A 21308-nucleotide genomic window follows, 5' to 3' on the forward strand; every position below is an offset into this window, starting at 1 on the left:
TCTCGTAATAACAACTACTCCGCAGGCAAGTGGGGAGCCCTGCACAATTTAAATCTTGTCAGTGTTCCTGACCTCGAGTTACATAAAGTCTTATAAGACTTACACATGATAAAATAAGGAAAATTTTAAAAATGCAAGACTTTTATTATAGTTATATTATAATAAGTATGAAACTAAATAAAATCAAGTGCTATAAGGTATGACACTTGACAGTAAAGGCTATAGGGATTAGGAAGAGGAAGAATCTAATTTGGCTCAAGAGGTCATGGAGGGCTTCCTGGAGGAGGTGAAAGATATTAAAAACTTATAAAACAAAACATTTATTTTCAAATTCAATCACATAGAAATTTGGACACATAAGTTTTTATTTTTAAATAGGGGATAGTGGTCAACAAACAAAAGTCAGTATGATTCCCCTTGAAGCCAAAGTACCATATAAGGAATTACCATCTCTAAAAATTTGAACCTTAAAACAATAACAGTTCTATGAGGGCAGATACTTATGTCTGGTTTGTTCCCTGATGTGCCTTGTACATGGAAAGCAATAAATACTTCAATAAATACTTGTCATATGACTAAATGAATGAAAAGATGGCATACAGCCTGACAGTGTTCAATTCTTATAAAACATGACCTTTAAGTTCCTTAATGGAAGTGTGCCATCATCTGCCAGTACTTCTCCACTAACTTTGATGCTAACTCAGCCACTCTGCTGAAGTTGGGACTTCCTATATTTATTTCTCCCAGCTATTAAAAAGTTATCTCCTTCTTGAGTACCTGGTGATAAAGAGGATATATTACACCCGTAATTTCTTACACATTTTCAATGGAAAAAGAACTGTGTGTGTGTATGAGTGTGAGTGCATGTGTGTGCGTTCACATGCTGCTGGTAAAATATATTAAAGCCTGTGGGAGTAATGCCTTACATAATTTAGGCTTTCGAGTTGGATATAAAATATCTAGAATAACTTATGATACTACTACTATATACCTACAAGAAATCTTTTCAGGAGAGTTAAAAATACCTCACAGGTTTTATTTAATTAATCTTCTTAGTCTTGGGAGTTGGAGGCAAGCAGGTATTACTATTAACTCCAATTCACAGGATGGAAGACAAAGAAAAAAGGAGTTTGATCAAAATTTTAATGTCTCTCTGTTGAGTTCCAACAACAAAAAAACAACATTCTAAAATCACAGACACAAAGTCTACGGTACTTCCCAAACATTTGAAAGTTTGGCTTCAGTTATTCAAGTAAACAAATACTGACACTTTCAAAGCCTTTCATCAGCTATCACTACTCTGTCTATCTTCTCTTATTATCCATTTTCCCACAGCCATCTCTCCTTTTGCTCTAGCCAAGATGACTTTCTGTTGCTCACTTAGGTCCAATACTGAATGTCATCCTTTCCAACTTTAACCAAAGCTGTCCTATACATAATATGAGAGGATCTTCAAAAAGTTCATGGGAAGATATTTATTATCTTTTAATTCTATTTCTCCACAAACTTTTTGAAGTACCTTTGCATGCTGAATAATCACCTCTTCTACACCCTCTGAATTATATTACTGTCTTTATTTTTTAAATTTAATGTAGCTTTATACTTTTATTAAGTTAAGTAACAAATATAACAGAAGATTTTAGTCCTAGAGATTACTTCTAGTAATTCTAGATCAAATACTTACACTTTATTTATTGTATTTTCATCTTTAGGTAATAACTCCCTGATACAAAACCTTAAGAGCATCACTCTCTAATTGCCTTCTCTTAGTTCTTCCCAGAGTTTGATGTGAACATTGCTACTTTTCTTTCTTTTTTGTTTCTGGTTCCTTTAAAAAAAAAAATTATATGTTCACTTAAGCCTGCAGGAATTCTGTTAGGCTTTCACCTCCTCTGGACTCCCTGCTAGTCTGTTTTTCTCTGGCGCTTATATTTTATTGATTAAACAACTTCATTTGATTTCTGACTTAAACAATTTGCTGCAATGCCATATTCACTGGAAACATCCCTTTCCATTTCCTTCACTATTATGGAGTTATTTCCTAATGAGGCTTCTATGTTTATATTTTACATTCTCAGTAGAGACACACACAGTCTGCCATTTGAGTCAGGAGTCATTTCTTTATGTCTATCTTGCTCAATACACTGCTTTTGCTTCCTTGATCAATAAATTCTCTGTCAGGGCCGAACCCGTGGCTCACTCGGGAGAGTGCGGCGCTGGGGGTGCAGTGGCGTTGGGAGCGCCGAGGCCGCAGGTTCGGATCCTATATAGGGATGGCCGGTGCGCTCACTGGCTGAGGGCGGTGCGGACGATACCAAGCCAAGGGTTCTGGTCCCCTTACGTGTCACACACACAAAAAAATAAAAAATAAAATAAAAAATAAATTCTCAGTCACAGTAAGCCTCTCCACCTTTTAGAATTGTTTTTTTAAAAAAACAACCTATTACCTACATTAAAATTTTCATATTTAAAAAAATATTCTTTTGAGGACATTTTCTATGTGGTTAGGTATCAGGTCACTAAACAAAAGGAAAACCTCTTCCCTTTAAGAATAATATTTCAGAATAAGGGTTCTGTCATGGCATTTTAAAAAGCCATTATGATTAGACTTTTTCTGTGGCAGAATTTTTGTAAAATGTCACTTTGGTCCTACCTAACAGTATCAACAGACTTCACAGTAATTGTTCCAAATGTCAGAAATATAAAGTATCTGTATTTCTCTCATCTCATTATCCTGCTAATTTTCTTAGGAAAACATAAGTAAATCTTTAGTATATTTGTCTTATGTCCATCTGCCTATGTATATAAGTCCCTAAACTCCTATTACCATGTATGAGTATCAGGAAAAATAAGACTTTACATAGAAATTCAGGTGCTAAATGAAGTTTACTGATGTCTATGAAGTAAACTCTCAAGCTAATTGTATCTAGAGACAGCATTATTTTACACAACTTTCACTGGTTTATTATTTCAATAACTCTAGATTATTTTCAATAATGACCTAAATATCTCTGAGATAAGAGGTAGAGAACATGAAGAAAGAGTTGTGTTCTTAGAAGTGGTTCTTAAAGACCTAACTGCTGCCTCCTCCTCCCTTAGCATACATTCCTTTCTCCTGTTATGGTTCACTTCTTCAAATCATTTAGCTTCCTTTGTTTCTTTAGCTTGAGAATTCTCAAAATGTTTCTACTTTATTGGAGATAAAAGGTCCACGACTGTTTAAATTGCACGTGTCAAAACTCGTCCTTAAAAGGGGGTAGGAGAACTTCTCACCGAAAAGAGCCCAAGAGGCAAAACTTTAAGCATAGAACAACAAAAGCATCCTTTTTCTATAGACATTGAGCTGTTTACATTTACACTCAAAAGTTAAAAGAACACTAAAAGGTGTTTGGGAATAAAACATCATTATAATCTAATCTATTAGGAAAGATGATGCTGACTTTCACAATGCAATGAAGTCTTGGAAATAATGAGTCAGACTGTGTTGAAAGGTCAAGTGTGCATTATTATTCTAACATTCACTTCTGGAACATACTTAGGATACTCCACACCCAAATGAGAGTCTGATTTGCCATTAGGTAGCAGCCATGTATTAGAAAGTGAAATGATGCCTGACAATGCTATTGTGCTAAGAAGTATAAACAGGCTGAATAATGAGTATGTGAAGGCACAAAATGACACGTTTTTTTCAGCTAAAGATAGCACAAAGTAAATAACCACTAGTATACCAATTCGTATATTTTTTACTACACTGAACTGAATAGAACCAAAATAATTAAGTTAAACCGAATATACAATCAACAACTGTAGAACCCAAATGTAAACTATAAAGAATAAAAAAGCCTTCTATGATGTAAAATGCTTATGTGGCATTGCTATAGATCAGATGTGCCCCCACTTCCCCAACCTGTCTCCACTTCACTGAGGTTTAATTCCCACTGTAACTGTTGAGGGTGGGAAATCCCATTATGGTAACTGAAAGGTAGGGCCTTCAAGAGGTGATTAAGTTGATGGTTTAATGGTGGTCGTGGGTATGGTTCTGAGGGCTTTAAAAGGTCAGCATGTGAGAGTCTCTTTCTCTCTCTCTCTCTCTCTCTCTCTCTCTCTCTCTCTCTCTCTCTCTCTGCTTGACCATTCTGCCATATGAGACCCGTGGGTCACTGTCGCCACCACCAAGACCCTCATCAGATGTGTTCTCCCTGGACTTTGGACTTCCCCGCCTCTGAAATTTTAAGGAATAGACTTCATTTTCTTTATAAATCACCCAGTTCCAGGTATTTTGTTGTAAGCAACAGAAACAGACTAATACAGGTGTCTACTAAAACCACTATTTGAATAGGCTTCAACAGTAATCTGTATGGCATACTCACAACTTTTAAAAAAAAGGATTTTTGCATGTGTGTGTCGGTCATTTGTACATTTTCCTTTGAGAAATGCCTATTCAGTTCCTTTGCCTATTTTTTAATCAGGTTATTTGATTTTTACTATTGTTTGTGTTCCTTGTAATACTCTGGATATTAATCTTTTGTCAGATGCACAGTTTGCAAATATTTTCTCCCAGTCTGTATGTTGTCTTTTAGCTCTATTAATTGTTTCTTTTGCTGTGCAGAAGCTTTTCAGTTTGATATAATCTAATTTGTTTACTTTTCCTTTTGTTGCCTGTGCTTTGGGGGTCATATTCGTAAAGCCTTTGCCCAGTCCTACTACCTGAAGTATTTCCTCTATGTTTTCTTTTATGAGTTACACAGTTTCATGTCTTATATTTAAGTCTTTAATCTCAGCATCAGGCAAATGCGAATCAAAACAACACTGAGATATCATCTCATGCCAGTTAGACTGGCTATTATCAAAAAGATGGAAAATAACAAATGTCGATGAGGATGTAGAGAAAGGGGATACCCTTTTAACCCTCCTACATTGTTGATGGGACTGTAAATTGGTACAGCCATTACAGAAAACTGTATGGAGGTTCCTCCAACAAGTACACACAGAACTACCATATGATCCAGCAATTCCACTGCTGGGTATATATCCAAAGGAACGGAAATCATCATGTTGAAGGGATACCTGTACTACCATATTTATTGCAGCTATATTTACAACAGTCAAGAGTTGAAACCAACCTAAGTATCCATCATCGGACAACTAGATAAGGAAAATGTGGTATATATACACAATGGAATACTACTCTGCCATGAAAAGAATACTGCCATTTGCAGCAACGTGGATGAACTTAGAGAAAATCATGTTAAGTGAAATAAGCCAGGCACAGAAAGAGAAGTACTGCATGTCCTCACTCACAAGTGGGAGCTAAAAATAAGAGTAAATTAAAAAGAAAGAAAGAAAGAAAGAAAGACACAACAATCACTATAATACGTTGAACTTTCAAAAGGAGAGAACAGAACTGAGGTTACCAGAGGTGGGAAAGTGGGAGGGGGAGGAGAGTAAGGGAGGACTGGAAAAGGGCCACGAAAAAATGATTTCATCTCATATCGTAACGTTGAATATACTAATTATCCTGATTTCAGCATCGCATATTGCACACAGGTGATGATATTCAACTCCGTTCCCCACAGAAATGTACAATCAACTATGTCACAATAAACACACAGGCACACACACACATAGTGAAAAATATAGATCTGCAATAAAATTGAGCTGAGTGCTATTTTGCCCTAAACAATGATTCTGGTTGGGGACTGAAAAATTTCCATCTCAAGAACATGAGTGAGGTAAAATAACATGACCTGCAGGTTAATCTGACTGGCCTCTGTAAGTGGGTCTGGAAAATAGAGGTATTCCACAAATGCAAACTATGCATTGTTAACTGCCACTACCTGCCCTACGAAATGTTTCACAAAAGCAGTCCAACAACTAGATCATGGAACCAAGCTCATGAGGGCCCAGGTCCTTTTCCTTTTCCATTAAAGAATAAAACAATTCTGGAATGCCATGTTTCTTGATTTTCAAACAGGAGTTTGGAATTCAGGTGCTAGAGAGATCAACAGTTTCATGTTTCTTACCATCATCTTTCCACTAGCAAGTAAAAATGACAACATCACAAAAGCAAGGAATGTTTTGGATGGAGTGAGTGAATTATAGGACCCAATCTACACACCCATGACACAGTCATGGCAAACCCCAATGATCTGTACACTGCATTTCTTATTCCTAAGTTCACGGAACCTAAAATCTGCACCTGACATGTTTCTGTTACCTTCAATGCACAAGATGCATAGACAGATATTAAGGAGAATATTTAAAGTTTGTTCAGAATTGTAAACTGTGAAAGTACAGAACAAACAATGTAAACAGAATATAAATGTCTATGTTCTCAACACCTAGCATGAACACAGTTGAGGAAGGAAGGACTGGCTTACCTCTGGTGTGCCAAGAGCATGTTCTCCAGCTAACAGCAGCATGCTCAGGCCTCCCATTTGAGTAGGATCTAAATAGGTCAAAAACAAGTCATCAGCTTACAAGAATAAAGTACATAACAACCCACCCAGAGTCAAAAAGAATACAGTCATGCACCGCATAACAACTTTTTGGTCAAGGACAGACTGCATATAAGACAGTGGTCCCATAACATCATAATGGAGCTAAAAAATTCCTATTGCCTAGTGATGTCATAGCTGTCATAATATCATAGCACAATTTAAAAAAAAATAAAATAAATTTAGTGTAGCTTAAGTCTACAATAATGTACAGGAATGTCCCAGGCCTTCACATTCACTCCCCACTCACTCACCGACTCACCTAGAGCATTCTAGTCCTGCAAGCTCCATTTATGGCAAGTGCTTTATACAGGTGTACCATTTTTATCTTTTATACCATATTTTTCCTGCATCTTTTCAATATTTAGATATATTAAGATACACAAATACCACTGTTAAACAATTGCTTACAGTATTCAGTACAGTAACATGCTGTACAGCTTTGTAGCCTAGCAGCAATAGGCTACACCATATAGCCTAGGTGCGTAGTAGGCCATATCATATAGGTTTGTGTAAGTACACTCTGTGATATTTGCACAACACTGAAATTGCCTAACAACGCATTTCTTAGAAGAGAAATATACCAGTCATTATGCGACACATGATTGTACTCATAAAGACTAGCAATCAGAAATCCAACTGAACCACATATAATTCTTTATAGAACACTTTCAAAACTGCTTATGTAACAATAACCTGGCATATATGTGCTTAGTGCTCATACTGTTGTGAGCCTTTTAAACACCACTGCTGGCCCATCATTCCAACATAGCATTTTCATCAATACCACAGCTGTTTATAACATGAATTATCTCTTAATGCGATGCTTCTTTCCTTACTGCATGGAGAGTTTAGATGGGATTTTTTTAAACAAAAGTGTGCTTATGCTTGTCTTCTAAGAAGTCTGAGACTATTATTTTCAAATTGTTATTTCTTCTAGATTAAAGAAGTATGAGTAAAAAGTATCAGAGAACTAGAGAACAAAGAAATTTTCCAAAGTCACCTCCAAAATCTAGTCAGCTTTGCTCAAATAATGTTTCCTTAAAACATTCAAAATAAAATTCAAATTGGCTGATGTATTTCGGACATTTTAAATCTTAGGAGTAGTTAGGCTTTTGCTCAAAATACCTTCAAGATAGTATGTATATGTGTATAAGCTATTTTGTTAACATTAAAAAATTCCCAAAGCTCCTGACAATCTCCTCATTGCTGTCTGTCTTTCCATTGTCAGTGTCAGGAATTTACATATGTTTATAATGACTCTACCACTTGGTCTATATCTCCTTTCTTTAATTACATATATGTTCTATGCATATGATGCTCCCAAGCTTTAAGATATGCTATATATTTGCCATTGCTTCATACTGGTCATAAATTTTGCTCCCATCTCTCTCTCTCTGTATTATTTGTTAAAAATAGTGCCTAAATGTATTGCCCTGTCCTTAAAGGACAGGTAGAAATAGTGTCTAAACTCACCAGCCATTCCAAAGTTAAGCTGAGGCATTTCTTCAGTCTTTGCTTTCTTGGGGCTTGGCAAGTCTCTTGAAGAGTCAGATGGGAAGGCCCAAAGTTTCTTGCGTGGATTGACAGCGGGTGTTGGGGATTTCACAGGCTTGTTTGTGGTAGGACACCATTTGTAGCCAGGATTTGCTTTCATAAATGCATCTTTATACTATAAATACAAGAACAAATAACAGATTTTAATTAACATATAGACTGAAAAATTCTAATAGCCTTCACCCCATTCCCCCATTTAGATAATGAGTCAGAAAAACATTTCCAATCTCTTTCCTCATAGAAGAATTATAATCTCAGCACAGGGCTCTAGAGACTGGACATGGAGTCATCCACTAGAAAGTCCATTTGTGGGATGAAGGTACAGAGGCTGCACGCTTTGTATCTTTTAATCCTCAACTTTTTTTTTTTAGTATCCAAAAAGCTGTCTGACATTGGTCGGGAAGGGAGTTGTTTGTAATGAAAAGAGCCCATACCTCTGGAGACAGGTAAAGCAGGGTTTGAACCGTAGCACTTCCACTTAGGGCTGCAATAAACAATGACAGAGAATGTAACATCTCTGAGCCTCAACCTTAGATTCCATAAACTGAGAATATCACCAGCAATGTCTAGGGTTATTGTAAACAGTGGTGCAAAGCGCAGCCCCTATTTCAAATTAGGCTTTACCTAATTACATTACAAAGTGTGAGTCTACCAGTGCCAGTAACCAAACCACTGTTCAATTTAATTTGGAAAGTATCGTTAAAAAAAATAAAAATAAAAATAAATAAATCTGTGCCTTGATGTACTACTAAGACACATGAAGGCAAACTTAGTAAAGTACTAGATTATGCGATAAAGGAACCAAGAATAAGAGCAGGAGAAGGGAAACAAGGTTGGCCAAATGACATGTAACTTTTCAATTATTTGAAGACACAGAACCATGTAGAAGAGAGTCTGGATGCAGAGTCTAATGACCTGGGTTTAAAACACACCTCTGCTTTAGCCAGCTGTAAACACTAAGCAAGCTGTTTAACTTTTCTCAGCCTCAATTCCTCCATTTATAAAGTGTAGCCATACCTGACAGTGTCCCAGGAACTTTGTAATGAGCACAAATGACCGAATATATAAATGAGCTCTGAGAGCTCTCATGTGTGATGCTGCAATTAATCTACCACAAACTGTATGTCTTATTTGGAGGTTTCAACCTCCACTGGCATCATCTTTCTCCATTTTTCTGTGGATTTCTCCTGTTACCCTTTCTCCCAACTCTGCTACGTCTTTCCCCTTTCATGACAAAACATTAAATGAAATATATTTACTGCTATTCATTATATATTGCCAAAAGTTATATTATCTGATAAAAAATATATTTAACATGTATTCTTCAACTATTTTATGTTATTACTGCTGGATTTTTAAAAAGAAATAATAAAGTTCTTTTAATCCCATAAGCTTGCCTTTTAAAATGGTCGCTCCATGTGTGAAATTAACTAATTCAGTATAAGCTTCAAACAGATCTAATTTAACCCAGTAGAAAAAAAGTCCTTTTATCCTTGTAAAAGAAAGTATATGTAATCTAATAAACTTTTCTCTACCATTTCAATTTAAATCATATAAATGAAAACTGTAATGTAGATAATAATGAAATGCTAATAGACAATGGCCTAGAATTTTCCCAAAGTTATCTTAACTCAAATTTTCTGAGTAATCCATTTTTTTTTAACCTATAAGATATAAATCTACCTATTGATACATGGATGTATGTAGAAGGAAAGTAATCATAAAAAACTGTAAGGTACAGTCCCACTTTTCTTACAAAAATAATTAAAATAGGACACAAGGCCAGAGCCAAACTAGAATTTACCATCACGTAGCAGAATGTATCTGGAGGTATCAAATGTGATATAAGAGATACACTATCACAGTGCATTCATGTGCACGGGGGATTTACATATTAAGCTGAGGCAGACAAATAGCCTTGCCTGCTGTCTGGAGGTGGAAAGTGACAAATGGTAGGGTGAGGTGAAAATGGAAGTTGCAGACACATGCATCATTATTGTGTCCCAGTAAAAAGCATACAGGCTGGGTTTGTCAGATGAACAGTCACTTGGACAAAGGTTACCACTCTATAATGTGACAAAAGACTTTGAAACAAATTAATATATTGGTCATGAGATATAAAATCATCTTCTTTTTTGGTAGTTTGAATTTTTTAAGAAAAAAGTCAAAGTTGTGAAACATACTGGACTGATGTCACTAGCACTCAAATTTCTTGTTTCTTAGGTGTTCCCTTCCCTTTCTCCTCATGTTGATCTGCTCTTTCCCAGTAAGATGTCACATCCTTTGCTAAGAATCATTTAGTAATTTGCTTTGGTAAAAATCAATAAGTGTTATGGAAATGACAATACTATCATCCTTATGAATGAATTATTGCCAGCATTAACTATTTTTAAAGCATTCTTAATACTAATAAAACCAGCTTAAACTAATTTATGATGGAAAGCTGGTGCAAAGACACCATAAAGCCATGACAATCACCACACCACAATCATTTCTCTTTCTCTTACACATGGTCCATCCACCCACCCTCATCTCAAATACTTAATATGCATTGACTAGATACAGACACTTGTTAAGACACTGGGGATAGAAAAGAGCATGAATTACACAGAATCTCAGCCTACATATTGTTTATAATCCACAATTAACCCCACAAATATATTATTTCTTTTTACCCATGGCCCATAAGTCTTCCCCTGGCTCACACATGAAAAATCGTTTTATAATTGGTCTATAAAAGGGGAAACTACCTATGCATGGAATAAGAGAAGGCAAAAGAAAGGATTGGAATACGTGGGGTTTTATGGAAAACAATAACTGAGAATTTTACTATGAAGGTTCATACTCTGTTACTGTATCACCATATTAATTTTTCAGATCAATCTTATACTCAACGCAAATGTTCAATACCATGACAACATTCATTAGTTCAATCAAGTATATGCGTATATTGACAGAAGGGTTAAGAATGTGGGAGACGGAGAACAGAGTAACACAGTCCTTGTTCTTAATGAGTTTAAAGCTTAGATGAAAATGCCATAAATTCACGTAAAAACACCGGTTAACACAAGCAGTGAATGAGCATCGAGTGAGGGTGGAGGCAGGAAGAGCCTCAGGGTATGAGGATGTCTGTCTGTCCTTAGAACTTGGCACCTCATTAATCACTTGCTCTGATTCAGCAGAAGAGACAACAAAAAGGCTTAATCACTTGTTGTAACAAGGTTATTAGGAAAGGGATTACAGAGAAGGCTGGGTAAGGAAGAAATTGGAGAAGGAAACAGCTGAGTGAAACTATCCGCATGCAGGTCAATCATGTGGGTAAAATTTATCACCACTCAATTGAAAAGACAAAGAGCTATGCCCCATTTAACCAGATATTCAGGGCCAGGCTGTTCATGCTAGGGGTAGGAAGGGAAGCTCACTTATGCTCCAAGAATGACAAACAGGCTATTTGTCCTAAGATTTCAACGAAAGATATGAAAGACTCTTGTAGATAACTAAACTTGCTAAAATACTGATTTTCAAAGTTCTCCATTTAAAATATAAATTCACCTTATGGTTTCTAATTTATCTCTACAAATTTCCAACTGTGGAGAAAGTGAAGGAAAATGGTCAGGGCCCCTCAGATATTCAAAATCTTGCCAAGCATTTGATGTAAATATGCACATGTGCCCAGGTGTTCCTTGGTTATTGTCTAATGTAATTGCGCATGTGCCCCCAGGTGTCCTGGGTTATGGACTTAAGTATAAAGGATGAGTGGCTCTGATTCAAGGGTCCTCCACCTCCGGGATGCTCCCCCCCCCCGGGGGGGGGACAGGGAAGCCACTACTGCTGCTGGAGGCTGTTGCTGCAAGCTGTTGCTGCCAGTGCCCCCAGGATACCCCGAAAGGACACCGCTACTGCTGCTACTGCTGAGGACTGAGTTCGTGTAGTATGCCAGTGGCTCTGGTGATCTTTCTCAATTACCTAGCATGGACCTGTGTGTAGGGGGTCTAGTGACCCAGCCTGGCATGTGAGGGGTTTGTGACCCAGTCTGTACAATGGGTTTGAAGGGTTTCAGCCCTAGCGCTGACAATATAAATGGAAACTTAGTATAACTAAAATAATGAAATATTTTGGCTTTAGCATAGCTACTGCTGTAACCCAACAATTGGTGTAGTCGTGTAGCTAATTCCCTAGTTTTACAGTTATGAATTGCCTAGTCATACAATTAGCATAGCTATTGCTGTAACCCGACAACTGGCGTAGTCCTGTAGCTTTACACCAACCAGTTAGATAATCTAAACAAAGCCTACTTTTACAGACACAGTTCCTAACTTACATGAGGCACTCAGTAAGTAAGTGCTGCCTTTCCTCTCTCCAACCCCAACTACCACCATGTTTCATTAGCAATAATAACAAATCAGCAATTCAGTTACTGATTTTATTGTTATTCAGTACTGGCGTTGAATACATATCCTTTGTCACAGTGTTTTACCTACCTCATATTTGATAATGGCATTACTATGTAAAGAAAGACAATAGAATATTATGTTAATCTTTAAAAAATGGGATCTCAACATTAAAATGCTTTTCCAAATCATTTTAAAAAAGAAAATTTTATCTAAAACACCACCTTAGTATTAATAAAAGATATACTTACCAACAGTTCTCTAACTGTTTATTTTGGACTGGGAAATCTGAAAGTCCACTAGGATCTCTAGCTATTATTACAGTCTAGATCTTCTCAAAGTGAAAGAGAAATGGCAACCCTGGTGAGGTCCAGTAATAAGGAACTCTGAGAATGTATGAATAAAGACAGCTGACTCTGGTGCAAATATATGAAATATCACCATGATATAAAATATACCAGAATTATGAAAGAGAGACTATACAGAACATTATCTGATTCTTAAAAAAGAAATATAACACATTTTATTTTATAACCATATACTCTGCAAGGGGCTAATTGAACCCTTAGCATAATAAATTCTGAGACGGCTGTGTCTCTTCCCATCTGCAGGCAGAAACTATATTATACAAGGGTAGAAGAGGAGAGGGATATATTAGAGAAGTGGCACTAATCTGTACTTTCTTAGTTTGAGGATCTTTCCTTCTCAAAATTTAAAAATTATGATTAAGTTAGTATGACTCAAAGCACTATATGATCTGAATTATTCTTGCTAGATGTTCCTAATAGGAAAAAAATTAATTAGACTGTTTAAAATGACAGAACACTGAATTAAGTTTATGGTCTTGAGTCAACAGAAATATTTAAAGTTATACATTAACCTGCAAAACTTTCATGGTAAAGCAACTCCAAAATAAATTATCCACTTGAATATGTGACCAGGGAATTATCTGGTTGCTCTACTGCGGAAATGTCATAAGGAAAAAAAAGCAAGAGAGCCAGCTGTAGAAATAACAACTTAAATAATCAGTAAGGGTAAGGATTCTTGTGGCACTGTAGTTTGTTTTTATAAATAAATTTTTTTAAAGAGTACAATTTTAGTCCCTAATTTGGGTGATTAGGAGAAAAGTCCATTTAATCAGTTTGCACTAATTTAAAAAATTAAAATTTAAGAATTTCTTTAAAAATGCAATTTTGTTACTCTTTAAAAAGTAGATAGAGATCTGGGTGAAGAAACATCTAGTAAAGGCCCTTTCTAAAAATGTATTACACGATAAAGATGTGTTATTCATATGTTAACTAATTTGAATTATAAAATGCTTATGTTTTCTTAAAAATTCACTTAGGTTTAATAATTTTCTTATACACTTTAAACTTTCTCCTTACAAAATAGGTTGCAGCATAAATTCGCAAAGTTTTTCAAATTGTGCAGAAGTTAACTTTTGCACACATCCCTCTGAATGATGATTATAAATTCCAAAGTAATCAGGATTTACTCTAGTAACATCTTCATGATATTTGGGTATTGGGTCCCCCAATCAATCTAAAAATTGACATCAGAAACCAAATACCAAAATGAATTTTGAAAGACTCAGTTTAAATTCTCAATTTATTACTCACTAGCTATGAAGTCTTTATAAAAATCTTATAATTTTATTTGATTTGAATATTTAAATACTAGCATTTACTTAACAATGAGCAAATGAACTGATAATTTCTAAATCAAGTAGTTAGATCACTTAATTGAACATCCATTTTGTTAGAGGCTATGTTAATCACATTGGATGGTCTCTGCCAACTTGGGCAAATGATATAGTTTCATTGATTCTTGTGTTTCAAAGACTAATCTTGCATTTTAGCAGCCATTCAATGTATTAACAGTTCATAATAAAAATAGTAAATAATTATTAGGTAGAGAAGTATCAAACAGAAACAAGGTTGCTTATCAGAAGTAACTCTAAAAGTAATACATGTATAGAGTTTTAAATTTTGCATAAAGCTTACATGAACATTTCCTTATTTGTATCTTGCATCGAACATGTGAGGGCAGGTACATTTGCTGCCATTTTACGGATGTAGAAATTCAAAAAGGTCTGAGATAGGAGAAGGTCAAGTACGAGAATCCCAGCTCTACTACTGCTAACTGAGCTTCCTTGTATAAGTCACTTAACTTTTCTGGGCCTCAGTGTCCTTACCCTTTAGCTTTTGGAAAATAATATCTAACTTGTGGGATTATTCTGAAGATTAAATAAGATAAATGTTTATAAAAGAACTCTGGATATGACAAAGCAATATTCAAAACTTTATTATTCAAAAATAAACACCTGAATTTTTTTTTTAAATACAGTAAGAAAGTCCTGATAGCTGGAATACAGGAATGGAAAAGGTCTCAGAAACTAGGAACATTGTGAAACATGGAGCCTAAATCTTTGGTTTTCTACCCATTTCCCCCAAAAGTGGTGGTGCCCCTAATTAAGCCACACTCAGAAAGCCCCACACAGAGGAAGTCATTTGATGAGAGGTAGCCAAAAGTATCTGACAGACGACAGAAATGTTAACTGATAGCTGAGGGTGGACCCAAAAGAAAAAACCCACGGAAAAGCAAAGAGAATATTCCAAAGAACAAAGTAGTTGAGAATTACCTACAAAACAAAAAAATTTATATATAACTCAATTATTCACAAAAGTCTCACCAAATCACTGATGATAATTCTTGTTTAGAAATAATGGGTTGAACTTTTCCAAAAAATTAAAAAGATGTTCTGAATACTTCAAATAAGGAAGAATATAAACAAAATTTTAAATAAAATTTCTAGAATATATAAAATAAAAAAGTGAATCACTTATGTATAGCACCTATATATCTCTAGGATGCTGGATAAATGAGGTACCACTCTATTTTAACAGTATGCAAAGTGCTTCAGCATGCTTGCAACAATACAAATTCTGTTAAGCATGACACATAACAGTTAATAAAAGTTCTCCAGATTGTAATACGTGAAAAAACGAGTATATCTTCTCTGCAGATGAAATCATGTCAGATGAAAGCAAAACAAGAAAATAAATGGTCTTAACAAAAATTATCCCAGTTGCAAATAAGTAAAAATAGATTTTGTCTTGAAGAACAAATCAATTAAAAACTCCATGGAGTTTTGTGGTAATGATAATCTTTCCCAGAGTATTGATAGCAACCAACATTTACAAAAAACAAGGTAGTTCACAAAAACAAATAGTTTACCTTAAAAGTTGTATTTTATTGCATATAATTCCATAGCTGTTTTACTGGCATGCAACGGAACCTCCAAACTTTTTAGCCTGTCTCTCATGACTTTTGCCTTATTTACCCTTACATCACTATTTCCTGTTATTCTCCTACATAACCTAGGCTCCAGGTAAAACGAACTCCTGAAATTGGTCTCACTTTCCCACACATGGTCTTATATTTGTCTTTCTCTCTGAATCCTGTACCAAAGCCCAGGCCAAATTCTATCTATTCTATAAAGCCATTTCTGATCTACTCCCACTTATCCCTCTCTCCAGAACAAGCAGACTCTTTCTGTAAGATTCTTTCTGTAATCTTTCTGTAAGATTCATAACATTTTATTGTCAGCATTTTTGCCAAACTTACCCAAATCTACTTATCTCTCAGGCATCTAAAATGGGTAGGACATAAATATATATTAAAAGAGCACTAGAGACAAACAGAAAAGAGTATCCCAGCTCCATTGTGTTTAAGATACTAACTCAAGAGCCTTATTTCTACTCTGAACATGGAGATAATCACAACTGAATTTACACGTTTGTGCTTACTTAAAACACCAAGCAGGGAATGAACAAATCAGTCAAAGATGCATGCATTCTTCTGCCTCATGTCTTTGATCTTAAAGAAAAAGAGGGGGGTATCATAAAAGCCACTCAAATGGTCTTAACTTTCTAGATCCTCCCCTCCTCTTTGCATTACCTCTGTTCTAGCTGAAGATCAAGATGTGTAATCCTCTAAATTTATTGTCCATTCATTAATCATGATCATTAGTTTAAGTGACAAATGGAAGGTTCCAGCCATATCCTAGGCAAACATGTGGAGATTCGTACTCCTATATTTATGAAAGTACATACATAAAGATGTTAAAAGGAAAGGTAAAATTGTTTCTGAGCCTCCTAACAGGCAGCCACACATTCAAAAATTAGTACCTGTGAACATCCACAACACTGCACCACCACACACATTGTTGAATTTAAAAAGCAACCCAGGTTATATCCTTAGGATAGTATTTTTTAGATTACTTATAACAAATTACTGCTCTAATAAGATTCATCAAGGGATGCATGAACCTCTCATTCAACCATGTTTTTTCCCAACAATATAAATTAGTAATGGGCAATAATTCAAGAAACTGAAAACAAATCCCAGAACAGTTGCTTTGTCTTAACCAGATCCACTTATATAAGATCATCAGGAACAAAGAAAGAGTGGGAGGAAATTTTTGTAATCTAACAGGAACCTCTCCAAAATTGTATTATTACTCATTCCTGTTTATTAAATATGCTTCTTTTAGAAACAAAAAGAAAAAGGAAAAAATAATTTCTTACTCAAATTACAGCAGGATAGATATTGGTGAAAAGCATTCACCATTCACACACACTATACTGTGAAAGTATATGTCTTGTGCCTGATAAGAGAACATTAAAAATTTGGGCTTTAAAATTAAAGGTTTACACATCTAAAACAGAGTTTTTAAAATGCGGGGGGGGGGAAGACTTGAGGAACAAAGACCATACTAATCACTGGCCTTGTCTCACTAGCAACCACCACAAAACCTGGTAAGCCACTTAATAAGTACTTGTTGACTGAACTGACATTCCAATTAAGGCTGCGATATTAACACAAAGAGCACCAGCACAATTACATGCACTTAAATGTAATTTCAAAACCATTTAGTAAATAAGTTGAAACAAGTAAAAATCACTTATGAATAGAAACCTATTGCGTAATAATTTTGAAAGGAGCTGTATCTTGTACACTTTACAGTAGAAACAAGGCAACATTTCCTAAGAGCAACTATAAACAAGGCAAGTTGTAATGCAGAACATCCAGTTATGGTCTCCACTTTTAGTAGATTGCAGGGGGCCACCTTAACAGATTTCATTATAGCACCACAATGGTAAATATTGTGAACCTAATTAAGTAATTAGTAAGGGATTTCCTGTATGAAAGAAATTCCTCCTCTTACAAGTGGCCACCTATTGGGTTTGTAAATTAGCAGTATTTAAGAAAAGGCAAACAATATACTGGGAACAGGCTGCATGTTATCCAAAAAACAGCAACACCAAAACAAACTCAAATGTTTAATTATAGGAAGCTTACACAGTCCCCTATGAGGTTTCAGATAATTGTTTATCTTACCATATAAGCATGACTAGGAAAAGAGGTAAGTCTATTTAATGGGAAAGTTTTACTGTTAATTACTGCTATGCTAGTGGCAATCTGCTGAAACATTCAAAATAATGCAGGTTACTGCAATTGATTTAAATTTTCTAGATTCCCTACATAGTAAAATCCTGTCTGTAACAACAGTCAATTCCTGCAGCCTTGTGTGATCTTTCATTATATAGCAACTATGCTACTCATTTACTCTGGATTCAAATTTCCCTGAACATTTCATAAGAAATTTTTATGTTGCATGTTAGCTTATTAAACTCAATAAAACCATAGCAATTGAAAGTATTTTTCTTCATACTGAGATGCCTAATAAAATGTCTTGAAACTCTTGTCTTTGGTACACTGCTGGTTAATTTTTTCACAAAACTTAGCCAAATATTTGGGTGGCAGGAGTTTTCATGAGTCAAGATTTCTGCAACTTACAATACTGAAGAAATACTGTAAGGATTATTCCTTTTGAATTTAACCACAATGATATTGTTTTGCTTATCCCTTATTTGGGGCTAAATCCATTCATAATACATTTAAATGTGGAATGATATCACATTTATTCCAGATTAATTTAGAAACAGAATCAGTCTACATTTTTTGAAGAAATTTAGTACCTGCTATCATTTTGGAATTGATTAATGTCCCGCCTCTCTGAACGGCCTTTCAGCATGGAAATGCTTCTCAACAACTACTGCCTACAGTGTTTACAAGCATGCACACATCATAGTACATCCTGTTCCAGTGCCATTCATTCATTTATTGGTTTTAAATATTCATGCTGCACTATCTACAGAACAGAAACAAGTCAAAGCATATCTCTAGATAACTGTGTTTATTACAAAACCAAAAATTGTTAGAGCTGGAAGGAGTACAAATCTTTATCCAATTTCCTGATTCTAAAAACATTAAAAAAATAAGAAAAAGAAGGCGAAGCCCAGAGATTGACTTCTACATATATGTTCACAAAGCTATTTAGCATCAGAATTAGATCAAGACTCTTTCCCATGATACAACTAGAGGAACCTAAAGCTCACTTTTACCATTGGTATTCTCTGACAGCAGAAGCTGAATTCCTAGAAACTTAAAAGAAAAAACAAAACAAAACAAAAAACCATTCATAATAAATAAGTCACCATTCATCGTAAACCATTCACAATAAACTAACTATTCATAATAAATCAATCCCTTATATCAATCAGTGGGGTTACAGAAAATGAGAAAAACCTTCTTGGTAATGAATTGCTCTTGGCACCTCCACCAGCATTTCCAATGTAGACTTGGAACACAGGCACAAGAACAAAGAAAGCTCTTGTGTTTTCACTGAACACCTGATTCAGGATTACCTACTTGTTGCTAGACCTTCAACAGGTGCTCCCTATTTGCTGACTTGGAGTTTTGGGACTAGTTGCTCATAGCCACCATAAAACCTCATCATCATAACCTACCTCCTTGGCCATGTCTGTGTATTTCTGCTTTTCCTTTGGATCAAGAACAGCCCACCAATCAGCTAGTATCTTGGTAGCACCTCGGTTATCAAGCCTGGGGTGTTCCTGACGTACAAGGGAGCGATGGCGTTTGCAAAATAAAAGAAATGCATTCATTGGTCTCCGGGCTCGCTGTTCTGGTGATTCATCATCTTCAGTCTCACCAACATCTTGCTCTAGGCCATCAGCCCCAAGAAGTTGAACCTATTACCAACGAAAACAAAAGCCAGATGTTTAACACATCTTGGACAATTTTGATTTGACAATTAGTCTTGGTTTGCAAACTTTATTTTTTCTTAATTCCATTCAGATAACCTAAAAATTGGAGAAAAGTGTTTTTTAAAAACCATCAACCATTGTTAGTGGTTGGTAACTAACTTATGAGGTATCCTTCTGCTTAGTTTCTGTAGCAACCTGTACATGTCTCTATTACAGCATATATTGTTATAACTGCTTACATTTTTTTCTCTCTTACTAAACAGGGAGCTCTTTGAGGACAAAAGCTCTCTTATCTACCTTTAAAACCACCGTGCCTAGCTCAATGTCTGGTATAACATCAGTACTTAACCAACTGTTGAATGAATAAATAAACCCATTTTGTGGTTTATGGGTCTCAAGATTAACAACAACATCCACATAAAATACATGAATACTGGCCCTGTCCTTTTCCTCTTTAGAAAGTTCTTTTCTACAGCTAATAATTGAAAATGTTTAACACGAAAGTAAATAACAAGAGCTAATACAGACTACTCAATGTTTTTGCACACATCACAAGTGAAGCTTCCTACTATAAAGAATCAAAAGAGACATTTAACATGATTATTTGAAAGAAGAATTACATATTAAATTTTTAAGCTTGAAAATATCAAGCTTTCTTGTCCAGTGAAATGCTATGGTGATAAAAATAAACTCCCCTAGGCTTAAGCCTTCAAAATCAGCTTTGAATCCTCCCTTTTCCTAAGCACTTCATTCAATCCTTATTCAAGGTCTTCAAGGACTTTGGATGGACTTCAATGGACAAAGCTCTGAATCTGTCTATTCCATGTGTGTAATTCTCATTGCCACTGCCCTAGTACTATTTTGGCCCATGGCCTAGTCTTCCTGCTTTTAATCTTCTCTACAATACTTTGTGTGTATGGCTGCCAGATTAAATTTCTTAATGCATATCTCTCTGATCACAGAATCTCAGAACATATTAGGATTGTAAAATATCTTCTAAAGCTAAAACATGACTCTATGATGGTTCTTGGAAACAATGCACTATGAGCAGAAGTCCAGGATTCTTACTAAGGCTATTTCTTTAATTTCTTGTTTTACAGTTAAAATCAAGAAGGATCAAGGAAGTCATTAGTCCTGCATTATGCAGTAGGGTCATAGTTCTTAAACTTGAGTGTGCATTAGAATCCCTGGAGGTCATGTTAAAACAGAAATTGCTAGGTCCCATTCCCAGAATTTCCGATACCATAGGTCTGGAGTGGGTCTTGAGAATTTATTTCTAACAAGTTTCCAGGTGATGCTGATGCTGCTGGTCTAAGGATCACACTTTGAGAATTACAATTATAAAGCAACCATGTACTTTCATGCAATGTTTATTGGGCAACTGTTACAGGCAGATACTCTAGGACAAAACAATTGCTTACTCCAATTTGGTGTTTTTAAAAAGTCTTTTAAAGTAGGTACTACAAGTGCAATTAATTCACCATCAATTATCTTCAAACACAGTACAGAAAGATCTTAAAGTCACAGTTCCCTAATTTGGAAATACATTATAGATTATTATCGGGGGTTAGGTCTCCATATTTATTTTCCTTTATGTATATAACCGTTAACAAGGATTTGTATTTTCAAGGGATATTTATCATTCTAAAACTAAGAAGCTAAGGAAAAATTAGGAATAAAAATGTATCACGTAAAAAGCTTAGGAAATAATTATATTTTCCCTTCAGAAA

General features: G+C 35.4%; 1 protein-coding gene across 4 annotated transcripts in view; it reads right to left on the reverse strand.

Moving 5' to 3' along the window:
- BBX (BBX high mobility group box domain containing) overlaps positions 1-21308 on the reverse strand; it is a 278279-nt gene that overhangs the window by 77593 nt on the left and 179378 nt on the right. For all 4 annotated transcript variants that reach the window (XM_063098074.1, XM_063098086.1, XM_063098080.1 and 1 more), the window contains 3 exons: positions 19321-19563; positions 7974-8169; positions 6381-6448 (listed from right to left, as the gene is read on the reverse strand). In XM_063098074.1, coding sequence (XP_062954144.1) covers positions 6381-6448; positions 7974-8169; positions 19321-19563 — 507 coding nt within the window. The remainder of the gene's footprint in view (positions 1-6380; positions 6449-7973; positions 8170-19320; positions 19564-21308) is intronic.

This window comes from Cynocephalus volans, chromosome 1, assembly GCF_027409185.1.
Source record: "Cynocephalus volans isolate mCynVol1 chromosome 1, mCynVol1.pri, whole genome shotgun sequence".
NCBI classification, from domain to species: domain Eukaryota; kingdom Metazoa; phylum Chordata; class Mammalia; order Dermoptera; family Cynocephalidae; genus Cynocephalus; species Cynocephalus volans.